The 17,882-nt window shown below is 38.2% G+C and overlaps 1 protein-coding gene across 8 annotated transcripts in view; it reads left to right on the top strand.

Moving 5' to 3' along the window:
- MYO3A (myosin IIIA) overlaps window positions 1–17,882 on the top strand; it is a 179,886-nt gene that overhangs the window by 105,298 nt on the left and 56,706 nt on the right. For all 8 annotated transcript variants that reach the window (XR_006337117.1, XM_043884340.1, XM_043884337.1 and 5 more), the window contains 2 exons: window positions 390–600; window positions 2,276–2,423. Coding sequence is in view for 7 of the 8 variants with exons in the window: in XM_043884340.1 (XP_043740275.1) it covers window positions 390–600; window positions 2,276–2,423 (359 nt within the window). In the remaining variant the exon portion in view is untranslated. The remainder of the gene's footprint in view (window positions 1–389; window positions 601–2,275; window positions 2,424–17,882) is intronic.

The raw sequence follows: 17,882 nt of genomic DNA on the forward strand, positions 1-17,882 counted from the left end.
TGTGTCTGTATAATCACATTCAAATGATACAGAAGTTTTCCTTATGTTTTTAAATTATTTAACATAGCTTAGTGAAATTACGTTTGGCATAACCTGAACAGCCACTGGCTTTGTGCAGTGGGTTGCCCTGTCAGTCGGTTTGGTTTGGTTTGTGCTTTGTTATACGACAGCCTGCACCCAACCAATCAAGATAAGTGGAGAAAGATAATCAAGAAGAGACATAGAACTCTTATTGACTAGGAGCTTCTTTTTATATTATAAAACACTCACATGCTTATTTCGTGTCATTTAAAGAAGGTGAATTAAGACATTTGCATTCTCTGGGGACTGACTTCATTGTCATAAAGCCTTCTAACAACACCTCTGTTTATTTACTTATTTATTTTTAGCTGCTTCTCTGCTTTGCATTCAAGCAGATGAGCTGCAAGAAGCTCTCACCTCCCACTGTGTGGTCACTAGAGGAGAAACCATCATACGACCCAACACTGTAGAGAAGGCTACTGACGTCAGAGACGCAATGGCTAAAACTTTATATGGACGCTTATTTAGTTGGATAGTCAACCGCATTAATAGCTTACTGAAGCATGAGGCATCACCCAGGTAAAAATCTTTATAGACCATGCTCCCCAAATGTCAAGTGATGTAGATCTGCTTTCTAATTTACTGATTTTTCTATGAGTTCCTTTGAAGATGTTTCTAACTAGTATCATTTAATTATTAAAGTTATACTTCTAGTAGATCTGCTCTGTTTCCTAATGATACCACTTCACTGCACCATGTGGCTGTAAAACTTTCAGAACTGCTGGAACAAAAACTGCAGCAATGTGAATAAACATAATAGAAAGTGATTTTTTTAGTGTGACTTCTTACTATCATTTTACATGTTCTTTTAATTAAAAGGTGTACTGTGAAGCGTATATACCATTTTATACTTGCAGAGAATGTCTGTTCAGCAGTTCTTTGTGTTGAGGGGTTGAATTAAATCTTCAAGGCAAAAGAAAGCTTTCTTTTCTTTTTTATTTATTATATTATCTTATTTATTTATTTTTTGGCTGCACTGCATGGCATGTGGGATCTTTGTTCCCCAACCAGAGATTGAAGCTGAGCCCCCCTGCACTGGAAGTGCAGAGTCTTAACCAGTAGACTACCAGGAAAGTCCTGGAAAACTTTCTATTCATATTTTAACCCAGCAAGGGTGCATATGACCTCCAGTGAAATTTGGTTCAGAAATGCTCTAGATAAACTGGTAAATGGCAAGGTACAAGCAGTAGCATTATGTGACCATAACTGAGGTAAAATATAAGGTAAGTCTATGGCCTGTCTATACACCAGGGATTCTGCAGAGATACATCTTTACATTTACATCCACAGCTTTATTCTGTAAATCATACAATCTTTAGAAATTGGTATGTGAAGAACAAGATGGATTTCTACCTTAAGATTGTCTCATTCGCACCTGCTTACTATGCATAAAAGACGATTTTATATACATTTCAGGCCTGCAATTCATTGTTATTTTTTCTTTACAATACACACCACACCATATCATTCAAACTGTTCAAGGGACTTAAGAACATGGAGGAATAACATTCTTGACTATCTGTCCCTCAAAATCAATGAACAGAGATAACCTTGTGAAGGAGCAGGGGAAAGAACGCATCTGGAATATTGAATTGTAAAATAGAATTTAATTGTATTTTAAAGTATTGCATTATAAAATAAATTAATATATATTTATAACTTTCTCCAGATTACTGTGTGTTCTGTATTAAAAATGACAAGTGAATAATTCAAAAATAACTGTTCTTTAAGTAAAATATTTTTAGCAGGACATTTTAATTGTCCTAAAATGAGAGACAAAATGCTCTTTCAAAGAGCTTTTGCTTTTCTGGTATGGCTTTTATTGAACATATTCATGCTGTATTCTGAGTGCTTGGTAGGTTTTCCCTGTGATTCATGACTCACTCGGGGCTGTGATTTTTTTGTTTATAAACCCATAGGACAAAACGGTTATTTTGTTTAAGTGTTCAAGATAGTATGGAAATAGTTTCTGAAGTACAGGGAAAATATTGTACTGTCTACATCTTAAAATGAATGCTATCTACTTTATGTTCTACGGAGGGAAACTTTTTCAATTAAGAAAATTTTCACTCTGTATTCTAATAATATATAGTTTCTTAGCTAAATCACAAAAGTGACTCAGAGATACCCTGCTTTCAATTACCTCCTAAGAAAGTAAATAAAAGCTCAAAATAATACTTCTTTAATTTTCCAGTGGCAATGGTGATGAACTGAGCATTGGCATTCTGGATATATTTGGCTTTGAAAATTTCAAAAAAAATTCCTTTGAGCAGCTGTGCATTAACATTGCAAATGAACAAATTCAGTTTTATTTCAACCAACACGTGTTCGCCTGGGAACAGGTGAGTTGAGATGCTTTGTTATATGTAATATACATGCATGCAGTGTGTGTGTTCTGTGGAGAATTGTACTATGTAGTGGGATCTAAATCATAGATTTAAAGCCTGAAACATTTAATAAAGACTACAAAAAGATTTCCTTTGCTCCATGCTCCTAGTAAAAATAAAAACAAGCTAAAAAGGCTGATATGCATATAGTATGTCTTGATACATGATGTTGAATGTGCTCCACCAAAAATCGCTGGACTCTTCTCCAAAACGTAGCATATCTGAACCCTTGCAAACAAAGGAAATTTAGAAATTTAAGTAAGCAGATGTGTCTAGGGATTTCTTTCTGTAGACTGCAAAGCTGAAATTCTGTTTGGAGTTTAAATACCCACCTAAAATGCATTAAACTTCAAAATTCCGGTTGCTAAGCAACAGAACACAAGATAATGGATTTGATGTAAATGCCATGAGATGGTAATTTTGTCAGAGTACAATAAGTAATTTATGATTCAGCTTCAAAAATCAGAGTGTTACTTGAACTGCATTTGGCAAAAAATGTAGTATTAAAATTATTTAGTTAATCAAGCCTAAAAGAAATAGTCATATTTTATGTCATTTAGCATGTCATTTTTCCTTTAAGTAATATTATTTTGTTGTGTGTTTACTGTTATATGGTTGTGTATTCAACTTAAAATTGAAGTTTTTGTTTAAATTTGAAATAAACTAGAGGTACATAGATTTTTTTTTTTTTATTCAAAATACTTAGCTTTATAGCAAGTTTACTTTGAAATCACATTTTGAAAACAGTGGTTGCACAAAAAATGTTTAGATTGTGACATTTCTTGGGGCTGAGTTTCACCGCTGTTTATCTGAAACTGTCCTAACGTTGTTAATCGGCTCTAACCCAATACAAAATAAAAAGTTTTTTTTTTTAAATAAAAGGGGCAAGAATTTAAGATTTGATCTGTATTTGCACTGCTCTCATCCCAGATTCTTGTTTCTCTCACCCTCTCCCTTTCACCGCTTCTCCATGTCTCTCCATTAGTGCCATCCTTTGGCTTAGTTATACAATGAAATCTTTTGAAGTCTTTAAAAACAAAACCCTTCTTCAGCCTGCTTATGTCTGTAGCCATGGCCCTCTCTCTTCCCTTCACAATCAAGGTCCATGAAAGTGTATTCAACATTCACTGTAATATATTGATTTCTTCCCCACCTGGGTACATTGAGTCCATAGCATCTGATTATTGTGTAGGAATGACCCTTCTTAATCTCATCGGTCACTAAAATCAGAAACATTTTTGTCTCCACATTATTGGTCTTTCTATATTTTCAACCCTGCTGACAGATTCCTGTTTCTGGAAAACCCCGTGTTGGGCATCCCTAACACGCTTTCTGTTTCTCTTCCTCTTTGATGATTTCCTTTTCTTATTCTTCCTGCACCAATCCATACATCAGTGGTTCTTAACCCTGGCTGCATATTAGAATCACTTGGGTAAAATTCCAGTGCCCAGATCCTGTCCCAGTCTATTTAAGTCAGAAGTCTCAGGATGAGACTGAGCTATCACTAATTTTTTAAAGGTTCCCAGTCTAGTCCAACTGAGTACAGCCAAGGTTGAGAATTACTGCCCTAAATGCTAGCTCCCAAAGAGTTCTATTCTTGATATCTTCTCATATTCTCTAGGAAAGAATCTATTTCGAATACTTCAACTACTCCCTGTGTGCTAGAGATGCTGCAGTCCCCATCTGTAACCCTATGCCTCTCTGATCCTCCTCCTGTAAAGGACAACTTCCAGAACTTGATCCAGAATTGAATTTGTTTTTCCCTCCCACTTATATTCTTTCTCAGAGAATGGCATCTCTAAGCACCAGCTTACTCAAGTCAGAAATGTTATGTTACATTTCATTTCTTATTCATGAAATTCAAAAAAACCAGTGAGACTTATATTCTTTTTTTAAATATTTATTTGACCAAGCCAGGTCTTAGTTGCATCAGGATCTTCTATTTTAGTTGTGGCATTTAAGAACTTTAGTTGTGATATGCAAACTCTCAGTTGCAACATGTGGGATCTAGTTCCCTGACTAAGGGTAGAACCCAGGCCCCCTGCACTGGGAGTGTGGAGTCTTAGCCACTGGACTTCCAAGGAAGTCCCCAGTGGGGCTTTTCTTGTTCCTTCCTCCTTTATGCTCCAGTAAAAACATGTGACTTTTGACAGCACAATACTTGGTTTTCGTTTTTGCTCTCTTTCACTAGGCTGAAAGCTCCTTGAGCAATTATGTATTAATTCTTTTTATATCTTCAGAGCCTGACATAGAGCAAATGCTCAATGAATATTTATTAAATCAATATCATCTTGCTTTAATGATTCACAGTGTTCACAGCATCAATGCTAACCAGAAATTGAAACAAGTAAACTTGCGGCGGGGGGCGGGGGATGGGGGGTGGTGATTTGGACTTTTTGATAGGAATCTATTTGGATTACCTGCTTCATGGGATCTGGTACATCTTCATGCATTTCCTGTCTGTTTAATTAATTAATAATGTGTGTTGGTAGGCTTCTGTTATTCTTCTCTTTGAGGGATTAAGCTTAGAACCTGGTGTTATTGAAACTAGCCTTTAACACAATGTACATGTCCTTCAACAATTATTTGCTTTTCCCTTTTAATAGAATATTAGTTTATGGTTCACTTTGACTGATAGCCTTGAATTTCATTTATCATCCTAATGCTTTTAATTCTTTTGTATTTGGGCTTGCTACAAATGAAACTCCTCTATATGACTTCTTAAAAAATATCCTTGAGAGGCTTTCAAGACAAAATCAACTCAAAATTGCTCCAGCAAATTAAAAATGTGACTAAGATCCAGGATTATGCAAAACACTTTGAGGAGTTAAGTCCATTCCCAGTCCTTTCAAGTGCCTTCATGGGGTAAGGACCGGAGAATCCCTACTTCATGATCTTATGGATCAAACATTGGCAGCTGAGTGACCAGGTCAGTGAATCTGTGATCTGGTGGACCCAGAAGTAGTCAGGGATTCTGTTGATTTTAACATGTGGATGCATCTGATTTGGTTTTTTTTCCCCTTTCATTCTGTCACTTCCCTGTGAAGGCAAAATTTATAACTGAGAAATGCTTATGTAGCTGTATGTGTTAGCTACCACAGATAAAGAGAGCATTTCTACTAAGGGAGGTAACTTTTCATAATAGCCCTCACACTGAGTCTCCATGGTAATTTGTAGCCAAGGTTTTGCTTCTTGGGGGTTTGTTTTTGCTTATTTTCTGATTTTCTGCCATGTGGAAGGGAGCTCAACAGTAGGCAGAGTGATAGAAAGCTTGAAGTTCTCTTCAAGTCAGAGTTAGACTGGTGCTGTACTGATGGATTTTGTCTTTTTAATCGTGCACTGTGGTGTAATCATTGTGGTACAGACAAAAAGAAATGAAGTCTGTTTCCTAGAAGTTTACAATTCAAATGAAAGAGAATGAATATCAACCATGGATTAGTCCCCCATGGGCATGAGTTTGGATTGGAATAAATGCCTTTGTTCTTTAGACCCAGAATTCTTGTGTGATGCTCCAAAGCATTGTTCTAGAATCCTGAAGATCCACTCTACTTCCTCATATGCCTGTTGATGGGGATAAGCTTTCTGATCCATTGCACATTTTTCTGACTATTAACCAAACTAGAGTTGGTTTTTAAAGTGAGCTATTAATAGTTGTTTCTCTAAAGGATAGGATTATATATATAATATACATATGTGATTCATATATGCACCCGTGGGTTTAAAATTAAAAGTCAGAAGCCATTTTATAAGCAGGAAACTATTTACAGCACATAATGGAAGCAATAACTGCAGTAACTTATCTCAGAATGTGATGCGTATGAATTTTATCTCCAGCTGTTCATATTCTAAAGTTTAAAGCTTTTGAGGATTTGGACGTGGGCTCCAACACATAATTTGTGGCAATTGCAAAGAACAAAAATTCATTCAATTATATAGTATCTACACTTGCCACTTTTTTTTAGCATCATAAAGTAAAAAGAATCAATCGTCTGATAAAAAATAAACCCCTTATATGTTTCAGGTTGTTTTGCTTGCAAAGTGTGAATTTTATTTTATATCCAGCTTTTCCCCCCTGTTGCACCACGTGTGTACAGCGGTAGTGGCATTTGTGTTCCGTGCGCTGTCCAAGGGATAAAGGCCATTTTATAGGCATTTTTCTCATCAGCATTGACAGCCTGAACATTGAAGAAACCCTTGGTATACAATAAATCTTCCTTTATAAATGGTTGGCCAAATTTTCGGCTACTGTTTGAGATCACACCAGATGTTCCTTAAACTTCTCACCTACTGAGTGTGGAACACACACGCACACATGCACACACACACACTAGTCGCTCAGTAGTGTTTAACTCTTTGCGATCCCATGGACTGTAGCCCACCAGGTTCCTCTGTCCGTGGAATTCTCCAGGCAAGAATACTGGAGTGGGTTGCCATTCCCTTCTCCAGGGGATCTTCCCGACTGAGGGATCGAACCCAGGTCTGCGTTGCAGGCAGATTCTTTACCGTCTGAGCCACTAGGGAAGCCCTACGTATGGAAGCTGGTACTGAAATGAGTGGATGCACTTTGTGCATCCCTGAAGTCTCTCCAGGCTGTGAGCAAGCTTCCTTTTTCCTCTGGCTCTCGCAGGCTGCTTTCTGGACTCCTGGTCCTTCCCACCCCTCACTCAGCACGCATGATGCACACTGTTTCTCTTCCATCAAGGAAGTGGGTGAATACCCTGAATGTGATGTGGGTATCTGTGGTACTTATTTTGATAATTTGATAATATTTAAGAAGTATTTTAATTATGATTAAAAATAAAGTTGAATGAGATATACAATTAGGAGCATAGCTCTGTATACAGCTACTATAGCTTTCTGCATGTGAGGGTGGAGCACAGTATTGAGAAACTGGAAAACATTTTTAGGTGAAGACTGAAACAGGACCGTAAAGGAGAAATAGTTTAAGGTGAACGAGATCCTGGTGTATAGGAAACTACATGTCTGAACTCCTAAACGAAATGTCTCCTTATCCTAAACCAGTGCCTGTCAATGCAATATAAATTTGTTAAATCCTTTATGGCTTTTAAACACTTCACAAGGATAGGTACCATATACAAAAAGTGACTAGATGAAACTTTCCATTTCAAAATATATTGTATAGCTCTTTTTTCAGAAAAAAAAAATGAGCCATTCTATGGAACATCATTTAAATCTCCTTTCTATAAAATTCATTGTGTGTGTGTTAGTCTCTCAGTTGTGTCTGACTTTTTGCAACCCCATACACTGTAGCCTGGCTTCTCTGTCCATGGAATTTTCCAGGCAGGAATACTGGAGTGGTATGCCATTCCCTTCTCTTAGGGGATCTTTTGACCCAGGGATCAAACCCTGGTCTCCTGCATTGCAGGCAGATTCTTTACTGTCTGACCTACCAGGGAAATATATGTAAAATGTAATCTATATATTTTATTAGGAATTATCCAAAATACTGCCTCATTAGGTTACTTGTCAGATTCTGAATTAAAGACCTATGTCATCTTAAATTAATGATGATCAATATTCCCTTTGGCTTGCTATAAACATTAATGTAAAAATGAGCAGGACTATTGATATCAGCTTTGAATAGAAAATACTGAAAGAAATATATTTCCAATCATAAATTTTATTTAGATTTTTTACAGCGTGCATATTTGCCACTTTGCTTTCTTCATTTTTAGTTTTTTGAAAAGTTATTTCAGTATTTTAGTATATTATTACTAAAAATAATATGTATATATAGAAAGAGCAAATGATAAAACAAACGCAGTAAAAGGCTAGAAATTGAGGAACTGAGGTAAAGGATACATTGAAGTTCTTTGTACCGTTCTTGCCACTTTTCTGTTAGTTTGAAATTAGTTCAGCATAAAAAGTGGCAAAATTTCTTTTTTCACTGTAATAAATGTACTTAATTCACCTCCAGTACTGATAGCACCCAAAATCACAGATTTTCAACCTATAAGGTTTTCATTCTCTCTTAGAATGAATAACTTCTCAATGGTTTCTTTCCACATGGGCAACATTTTCATAAATATGTACACTCATATGAACAGTTGGTGAGTAAGAATTCTTTTACTAAAAGACAGACGTCAGGGAATAAATGTATATGTGTGGCCTCTTTCCCCCTGCAAATGTTCTGTCAACAACAAATTCATTTATCTATTAAGTTTTACAACACATTCAGGCAGTGTCAACATTTTGAAATGTTAAAACCAGAAGAAACCTAAGTAGATCATTTATACAGTTCATAGATACAAAATGACTCCCTGCGACTTGCCCAGTGTTACAGGCTGATTAAACAAAGCCAGGGCTGAATCCAGATGTCTGATACCCATCCAAGCATCTTCCCATTAACAAATAAAGTTGAAAAGAACCAGGAACCTAACAAAGTATTCTCTCATACAGAAGAAAACATGCTCCATCTCATTGAAATAAAGGAAGAAGGAAGGAGGGAGAGAGGAAGGAAGCGAGGACAAAGAGGGAGAGAGAGAAAGAAAGTGTTTTCACATGAAAGGCCAAGGAGAATCAACCTAAATCGGGAAGGAAGGAAGGTGAAGAGGACAGTAGCACTGAGGCAGGTGGCAGCGGCGGTGACAGAGACGGTGACAGTAGGACAGCGTAGGGACTCCCTAACAGGAAGGACGTAGACCTCGTAGATGCAGCAACTGGAAAAGAGAATATAGCAGAAACAGAGGAGTCCTAGGATGTAACTTAAAGGTTGACATGGAAAGGCAGAGAGCATTCTTCCTGTGCCCGAAGGGCCTGGATGGCTCAGTGGTAGAGAATCCTCCTGCAGTTCAGGAGCCGCAGGAGACGTGGGTTCAATCCCTGGGTCAGGAAGATCCCCTGGAGGAGGACGTGGCCACCCAATCCATGTCTCCATTCTTGCCTGGAGAATCCCGTGGACAGAGGAGCCTGGCGGGCTCAGTCCATAGGGTCACAAAGAGTTGGACACAACTGAAGTGACCTAGCACGCATGCAGAGGACAGGAACTCTACCTTTTTCATCCTTATTTCTACCTTCCCCGGGCCCACCTACCCCTAAATATCCACGGCTCTATCTGTTAACGGTAGCCACCGTTCCACGCTGCTGTGTGAGTCTAAGGACAGTGTAGTAATCTTGAATCTCTCCTGGGGTGACGTTTTGACCCAAAATATTTAAGCTTGTGGTTTAGACCAGAGCTGTGGATGCATCTTCCATAGACTTTCTTTCTACTCTGTCTCTCCACACCTCACACTCAAAATTCATTGCAAAACAAGCAAATCTTATCTCAGGCATGAAGTTTTCTAGCAAACACACCTTCTCACTTCCTTCCTCCTTGATATATATTTAAAATGATCCCCTTTTCAAAAGGAATTTGGGGCACCTGAACAGAGTAGGGATTTTATATGCTAAACAGCTCAGCTTTACTGTAGTTAATAACTCTACTGGGGACTTCCCTGGTGGTCCAGTGGCTAAGACTCTGCTCTCTGTGCAGGGGACCTGGGTTCAATACCTCGTTGGGGAACTAGATCCCACATGCCACCATTAAGACCCAGCACAGCCAAATAAATAAGTAAACATTAAAAAACGAACAAAAAACACTCTACTCATCCTCTTTGAAGGTATTTTTAATGTACAGGGTGTAACAGAGGACTTTCTGAGTAGTTATATGGGCTACATATTTCCACATATACTTAAAAACAACAATGTTTTGAGATCATAACAGCTATAAGAATACATAATGTGTTGTTTCAGGCATAATCATTTTACTAAGAGTGCTTTGTAAATCCTAACAGCATTTTTTTTTTTCTCCATCAGTTTGCCTGGAGATACTAACCAGTGTCTTAAAAGTCTTAGCCCATTGTTTTCCAAGTTACTCATCTCTGCTCTGTGTAACCTGCCACCAAAGCAGTCAGTGGATTTTGACACAAGCAAATAGAAGTGAAAAATGCATTGGTTTAGACCTTATCCTTGCACACTTTCCATAGAAAAGATACAAAGTCTCTTTGAACTTTGGAGTTGCTATTTAAGCTATAATCTGCTGTCAGCATAATGTGTCTGACAGTCAAGTAATTCTAGGTCTGTGTACATCTCTCAAGGTTACCTTCCAATGGAAAAGCTGTGAAACTTCATTTCACAGTTTCCATTTTTTGTAAGTTTCCATTTTTTTGTACTGGGTAAACTGGATGTCTTTCAGGTGATCTACCTTTCAGAGCAGTGGGTTCTGCCTCATTTTTATGTATTAAGATTTTGTTGTATTTAAAAATACATGTTAATTTTTCTCCTGGTGACACTCGAACTGTGATTTGAATTTTATAAGGCTCTAAAAGCAGTGGTTAAAAGATTTGCGTATTAAATGCCCTGCCTGCTGTGGGCTAAATTCTTCCACCAAGATCCCAGATACATTCTCTTTCTCAGAACCCCTTGTAGTACATTGTACATAGCACTTATCTAACCTGTGTTACCTTGCATTTTAGGTATTTATTTACTAATCACTCAGTTTATCTTAAATCCAGTGAGGACAGGGACTTCGTTTTAAACATCTCTTTATTATCCCTCACAGTGCTTTATTATAAAGTGTTCAATGAAAATATTTATATCCAAGAATATATTATTGAATAATATATTCAATGTATTATTGAATATATTGAATAAAAAATATATATTCAAGAATATATTAAAATAGTAATGAAAATAGCAAGTAACTTGAGTTTGTGAATGGGGAGAACATTCTGCCCCAGATAGTGATTATCTGTTATACTTCCCCAGCAATAGCTGCTTTAGAACCTGAGACCTGGCGTGTACCTTCCATGTAAGTGTCTCTAAAGGTCAGAGTTCAGAGGTCATCTATGTCATCTCTTACAGACTGCCGCACTGGGGGTGGGGAAGGATACAGTGTGAAGGCAGAAGTCATAGAAGCAAAGCTGCAGCATGGTTCTTCCCATCCCTTTTGTAAAATAGATCATCGGCATCTATGTTGTGCTGGTACTACCATCTTACAGTAATTGCTGTTTATTGTTTTTATTTTATGCATTTGACATTACGGTATACTCATCCACAAATGATTACTAGTGTACCAGGTATTTTTACTTTGTTAGGTGGAGATTGTTACTTCCATTCAGTAGATGAGAAAATGGACGTCTAAGAGGAAGAAAATTCCAAAGGACAGGTGTCTAGTTAAGTGGCAGAGTGTTGATCCTTTAATGGACCGGAACCTGGTGGTCCGGAGTCGACGATAAGAAAGTAAGAGAGAGAAAGAGGCTGATATCCCCTGGTTTACACGGAAGGCCAATAAAGCCCTGTTCTTAGAGCTTACACTGCTGCCATAGGCACCAGGCACCCTCTCGAGTGGGTGAAGGCACAGTGCGCCTTCTCGAGAGGGTCTTAGAAGCCCAGGCAAGAAAGTGAGCTCAGCAGGCCTCTGCGCTCCAAGGAATTAACCTGAAAGAGAGAGAGAAGGAAAGAGAGAAAGAAAGGAAGACGCGGGGACTCAAGCTCTGATGGAGGAAAGGTATTTTCATCAACATGGTGTGGGCATATATACTGTCTTACAAGGGAGTTATTCTCAGCAAAGATAAAGATTAAAATTCCAGGTATACAAAACATAAGATGATCCCTATCAAAGAGAGAGTTGCAAACAATCACCTTTTACCGTATGGTTCATAAAAAAGAAGAGGGTACTTATCACTGTAATGAGAAATGCCTGGATTCCTCAGTCCCAGGAAAGGCGTGCCTCTCCTCTTAATTCCTGAATATTCAGAAATTAATAAGGGCCAGAGGGTTCCTGACAGATCCAAAACAGCACACAGGAAGCCTCTTGTTAAATGCTTCCTCACAATTCCCCCTATTTTATTATATTTGTAAAAAAAAAAAGGTCCTGACCAAATGAGTTTGGTTAGTATTAACCAACCTTATAGAAAGGCGACGATAAACAACAAATACAATTATCAAGACGATCACCAAAGTTACAGTTCTAGACCCAATGCTGTGGGTAATACTTTGAAACCATCCTTGTGGGTCTAGCCCAGATAATTTGTTCAGCTAAAGCTTCCAAATTAGTGGAAGAGGGCAGATGTTTAGAAAAAGTTTTAAAGATTTTTTTTTTTTTGCAGTAATTGTATATTCAGAGAGGCATTATCATGTAAATAAAATTTGATTTGTTTCCAGATGTAGGTAATATGATTGAAATGAACAGGAGTAACACAAAATTGGCAATTAATACAAGTTACAGAACATAAAGTCTTATTAAATTGTAAATTTCTTATGGCTCTAACAAAAGGAAGTGGGACACAGGCCTGTACGACTGATTATAGCGAAAGAAATAGTTACTATGACCACGACTGGTCCCTGTGAAATGTCCGGTCTAAATCCCAAGTTCTTTGGTGCTGGCAGCAAGTTTTCATATGTCCCATTGCTTAGGCCCAATTTGTTTATCGAGGATGATTTGAGGAGGAGGAGGGGATGCCATTTCACCTCCGAGCCAGCCAAGAAGTCCTTTGTCATGGTAATGTTTCAACGTAGTATTAGTAACCATAATGTTTTTTGTTCTTTCCCTAAAGTTTCAGTAGTAAACATGGTTCACAGACAGAAAAAGGGCAGCAATGTCTGCAAGTCTTCTTTTGAAGGCAGGATGAAAGCACAAGTTTGTCGCCCGACGTTTATGCATAATTTTCCTGGGCCCAGGCAGTGGAAGGACTTCATAGCCAAAAGAAATGATAATTAGTTTTCCCTCTTCCCCAGGGTGTGAGGGTTCCAGGGAGGGGGCATATGGGTGGAGTCACTGGTTGATACAATCGGTCTTTTCTCCATCTATTTTATGACCTGTAATAAAGAGGGGCTGGGTAAATAAGTTAGTTAACCCGGCTTGAGTGGGGGTCGCGCAGGCCAACAGAGCATAGCGATATGGTTTTCATGACTCTGAGGCATTCCCTGTTGAGAAATCAGATTTTTAACTTGATTAATAAGGGTTTGTATTTGTCCCCAAGAAGGGAGATCATAGGGTTGTCCCCAAGGGCGGTGCTTTCTGGAGATCTTTAGAGCCGCCATGGCCTGTATTGCAATTTCTTCCTCCTGGGGTTCTTGTTGTTTCATCTCCATTTTGAATGCCAGGGGTCGAATGCCCTTGGGTCGAATTTTCTGAGGAAAAAGTCTGTAGGATCCATCTGGGGAAATACAAGCATATCCCCGTAAGATTAATTTCCCAGATTTCTATTGTTTATTGAACCCGTCTTGGTACCAAATGGGCAGAGGAAGAGAAATGTCCTTCAATTCCTCAAAATGTCTTTCTACTCTTGTTAAAATATTTCCCTGTGGTAGGTTTAAAAAATTTAAAACAAATAAAGCTGTATTAACAATAATTATGAGTTTAGAAAACATCTTATGTGGAATTTAGTAGAGTCTGCTTTAGATAAGGAAGACAGTAGTGTACCTGTGTATTTATTCCCCCTTTAAAAATTTTTTTATTTATAACTTTAGTGTGTGATGTGTTCGTTTGACTATGTCTTGTGTCTGTGGATTATAAGGAATATCTGTAATATGTTTAATAGAAAAAGATTGTAAAAATTGTTTAAAGTGTCTAGAAACATAGGCAGGGCCATTGTCTGTTTTAATAGAACTAAGAGTTTATGGTGGAGGTTTTTATATTTTTTAATACAAAAACTGAATATATAGAATCAGAGACTATATTAATGGGATAAGGACGTAGGCAAATAACTTGAATAAGAGCATATAATTCATTTTGTTGAGCAGAATGGAATTTAGTGTAAAAGACTTTATATTTTTTAAGAGACCAGAATGAAGCTTTGGCGTTTTTAGCCCCATCTATATAAAAGAAATGCAAGAAATGATAAATTCAGTGTTTTTGAAGAAATTCCACAGCTTACCAGAAGGATAATGAAACGGTATTTTAGAAAAGCTAATTGGAAATCGGTAGAAGTTTGTAATGTGTTCTCAAATTGAGATTTATATGTAATAAAGTTTTATTAAAGTATAAAGGAGATAGAGAAAGCTTCTGACATAGGCATCAGAAGGGGACAGAAAGAGTGCCCCCCTGCTAATCTTCAGTCAGGTGTCATGTAACTACTAGCAGTCTGCTAATTAGAGAAAGGAAATGTCTCAAAACTGAAGAGAATAGCACCAGGCCCCTCACCCACAACATGCATTTTGAGATAACCTTGGCACCAGGTGAGTTGTCCCAGGCCACAAAATGATTGACATGAATCTTGAAGAAAGGCAGGTTTCCAAGCAAATACAGTTTCATTAACATAGCTTAAGAGAACATTTGCATGAGTAAAACATACTGGTTTGTCAAGTTGGTTCTGAGTCTTAGGCAGAACCAACTTGAAGACAGAGTCTGGGGTAAATGTACAGCACACTAATATAGCTTAAGACAAACATTTTCATAAGAAAAATGCATTGGTTAACTCAGGGTTTGAGAATAGTTAACTTTAAGAGAAACCAGGTGTCATTATGGCAACACAGTATTTTAAGAGAAACCTCCTTTTAAATTTGTATAGAGAAGAAAAAGAAAAAAAATATCACTAGTTTGTTTCTTCCTGCTGCTTAAGAGAGATAAAAATGTGACACTTGCAGCCTATTTTTTCTATTTGGAGACCCCTGGCCTTCTTGCCTGTTAAATCAAACTAGATCGGCCAAGTAAAAGACTGAAGGTTTGTGGGGGCAGATTTTTGGAGTTTTTTTTTTTTTTTAACTTTCTCAGGGCAGTCTCTTTTTAAATGGTTTTTATTTCTACATGTAAAGCATCTTTCATTTCCCTTTTTAAAGGCATTTCTCTTTCTTGTTTTAGCTAGCATTTGCATCTTTTGAGTTTCTGATCTTATATTGCAACAAGCCTTCAAATAATCAAAAGTAGTCCCTGTATCATGAATTGGGGCTGTAGCCCTTTGACATTCCTGATTTGCATTTTCATAAGCAAATAATTTTTCTAGTTGCCTTTTAGCTTCTTTTCCAGTTACTGTATGGGAAGTAGCAGTTTCTAATCTAGCTAAGAAATCAGCATACATTTCATTAGGTCCCTGCAATATTTTAGTGTAGCTACCTGTAGGCTCCCCTTGAGGAGTAATTCGATCCCAAGCTTCAAGGGCCACTGTTTTTAATTGATCATGCAACAAAGGAGGGCATTGTATTTGAGCTTCTATGGTGTCAAATGGTCCGGTGCCAGTTAGCATCTCAAAAGTAATTTGATTTTGGGGAGCGCCAGCTGGAGCATGTCTGTTAGCCTGATCTCTGGCTATATTTTGAAACCACATTGTCCACTGAAGATACTCTCTTGGTTTAAGGAGAGCTGTTATTAAAATTTGGCAATCATAGGGAATAAAGGTTCCAGTAGAAGATGCCGTAGCATTTAGAATCTCTTTAGAAAAAGGCGAATGTGGGCCATACACAATTACAGCCTTTTTCATTTGTTCCATGTGAAAAAGGTTAATACCTTCATATTTAGGTATTATCTGCCCTTGAGTGCCAGCATTTCTTAAAACTGGAAAAGCAGAAAAACCATCGGCTTCAGAGACTTGTGATTGCAAAGCCTCTGTCACGAAGGGGGTAGATTACTGTTATTCAGAAAGGTGTTGTTGGTTTTAATGTTAAAAGGTATCTTAAGGGAGTCGTTGTCAGAATCATTAGGTTTTATTGAGGGAGAGACTTTGGGATATGTGCCCTCCAGCAGGGGAGGAGCACTTGGAGCAACCGGGGCAGGGTTGGTAGGAAAATCTTGAGATATCTTTTGTTGTTCTAATTGGGCCTTTTGTAAGGTATCATCATCTAATTTATATTCATGTAATAAATGTTCTGCCTGTTGCCGAATATCATGAGGGCTAGAATTACCTTAAAATGGCAGAATCACAGCTTCAATGAGAGCCCATAGGGGCCAGAAATCTATCAGAACTACCTTCTTTAGGGAACCAAGGGTTACATTCAACCACTGTCTGAAGGCAAGCCTCTATTCTCTGGCGTGAAACCAAAAATCCCTGAACTTTAAATATTGCTGAAGTAAAGTAGAAAAGTGAGGGGGCTTTCCAGCCGATTGACCCGTGTCTTAATAGTTACCGGCCTCAATAGGCCCTGGGGGTCACTCCGTCCGAATCTTGCCACGTGTACCAAGTCCCTGTTCGGGCGCCACTTGTTGGTCCTTTATTGGACCGGAACCTGGTGGTCCAAAGTCGATGATAAGAAAGTAAGAGAGAGAAAGAGGCTGATATCCCCTGGTTTACATGGAAGGCCAATAAAGCCCTGTTCTTAGAGCTTACACTGCTGCCATAGGCACCAGGCGCCCTCTTGAGTGGGTGAAGGCACAGTGCACCTTCCCGAGAGGGTCTTAGAAGCCCGGGCAAGAAAGTGAGCTCAGCAGGCCTCTGCGCTCCAAGGAATTAACCTGAAAGAGAGAGAGAAGGAAAGAGAGAAAGACGTGGGGATCCAAGCTCTGATGGAGGAAAGGTGTTTTAATCAACATGGTGTGGGCATATATACTGTCTTACAAGGTAGTTATTCTCATCAAAGATAAAGATTAAAATTCCAGGTATACAAAACATAAGATGATCCCTATCAAAGAGAGAGTTGCAAACAATCACCTTTTACCGTATGGTTCATAAAAAAGAAGAGGGTACTTATCACCATAATGAGAAATGCCTGGATTCCTCAGTCCCGGGAAAGGCGTGCCTCTCCTCTTAATTCCTGAATATTCAGGAATTAATAAGGGCCAGAGGGTTCCTGACAGATCCAAAACAGCACACAGGAAGCCTCTTATTAAATGCTTCCTGACAGCAGAGCCCAGATGGGAACCTGCATGTTCTTGGTTCTTCATCCATCGGTGGCTCCTGTGACCCACAGTTGTTCATCCCAAATAATGTAAATGTCATCATGATTGAAAAGTGATGTTCTTGAGAGATTCAGCATTTCTGAAGTTAGATAAAAGGCTGACATTGGGGGAAATGTGACCCTAAGATATACCCGATTAATATTCTGTCAATTCTTGAGAACTTACCTGGTGGTCCAGTGTTTGGGACTTTGCCTTCCAATGCAGGGGGTGCCAGTTCCATTCCCGATCAGGGAGCCAAGATCACATGTGCTTCACAGCCAAAAAACCAAAACATAAAAAGCAAGCAATATTGTAGCAAATTCAGTAAAGACTGTAAGAAGCAGTTCACATCAAAAAAATCATTAACAAAAGAAATTATGTAACATGATTTCATTATAGCTCACTAGCAACATAGTCCCCCATGTCAGGAAAGCTTGAGATTTTAATAGGGGGAATTCTAATACAGGGAATAGAAACTTTTTATTGCTACCCTGAATATCAACAGTGCTGACTTTAATGAACTAGCACATCTGGAGTGAGAAAAATAAAATGATTTAAGTTTTAGGCAAGTTTTAAGTTTTAAGTTTAAGGGCAAGGTCATAGGG

The sequence above is a fragment of the Cervus elaphus genome, chromosome 23 (assembly GCF_910594005.1).
Source record: "Cervus elaphus chromosome 23, mCerEla1.1, whole genome shotgun sequence".
In the NCBI taxonomy this organism is placed as follows: Eukaryota; Metazoa; Chordata; class Mammalia; order Artiodactyla; family Cervidae; genus Cervus; species Cervus elaphus.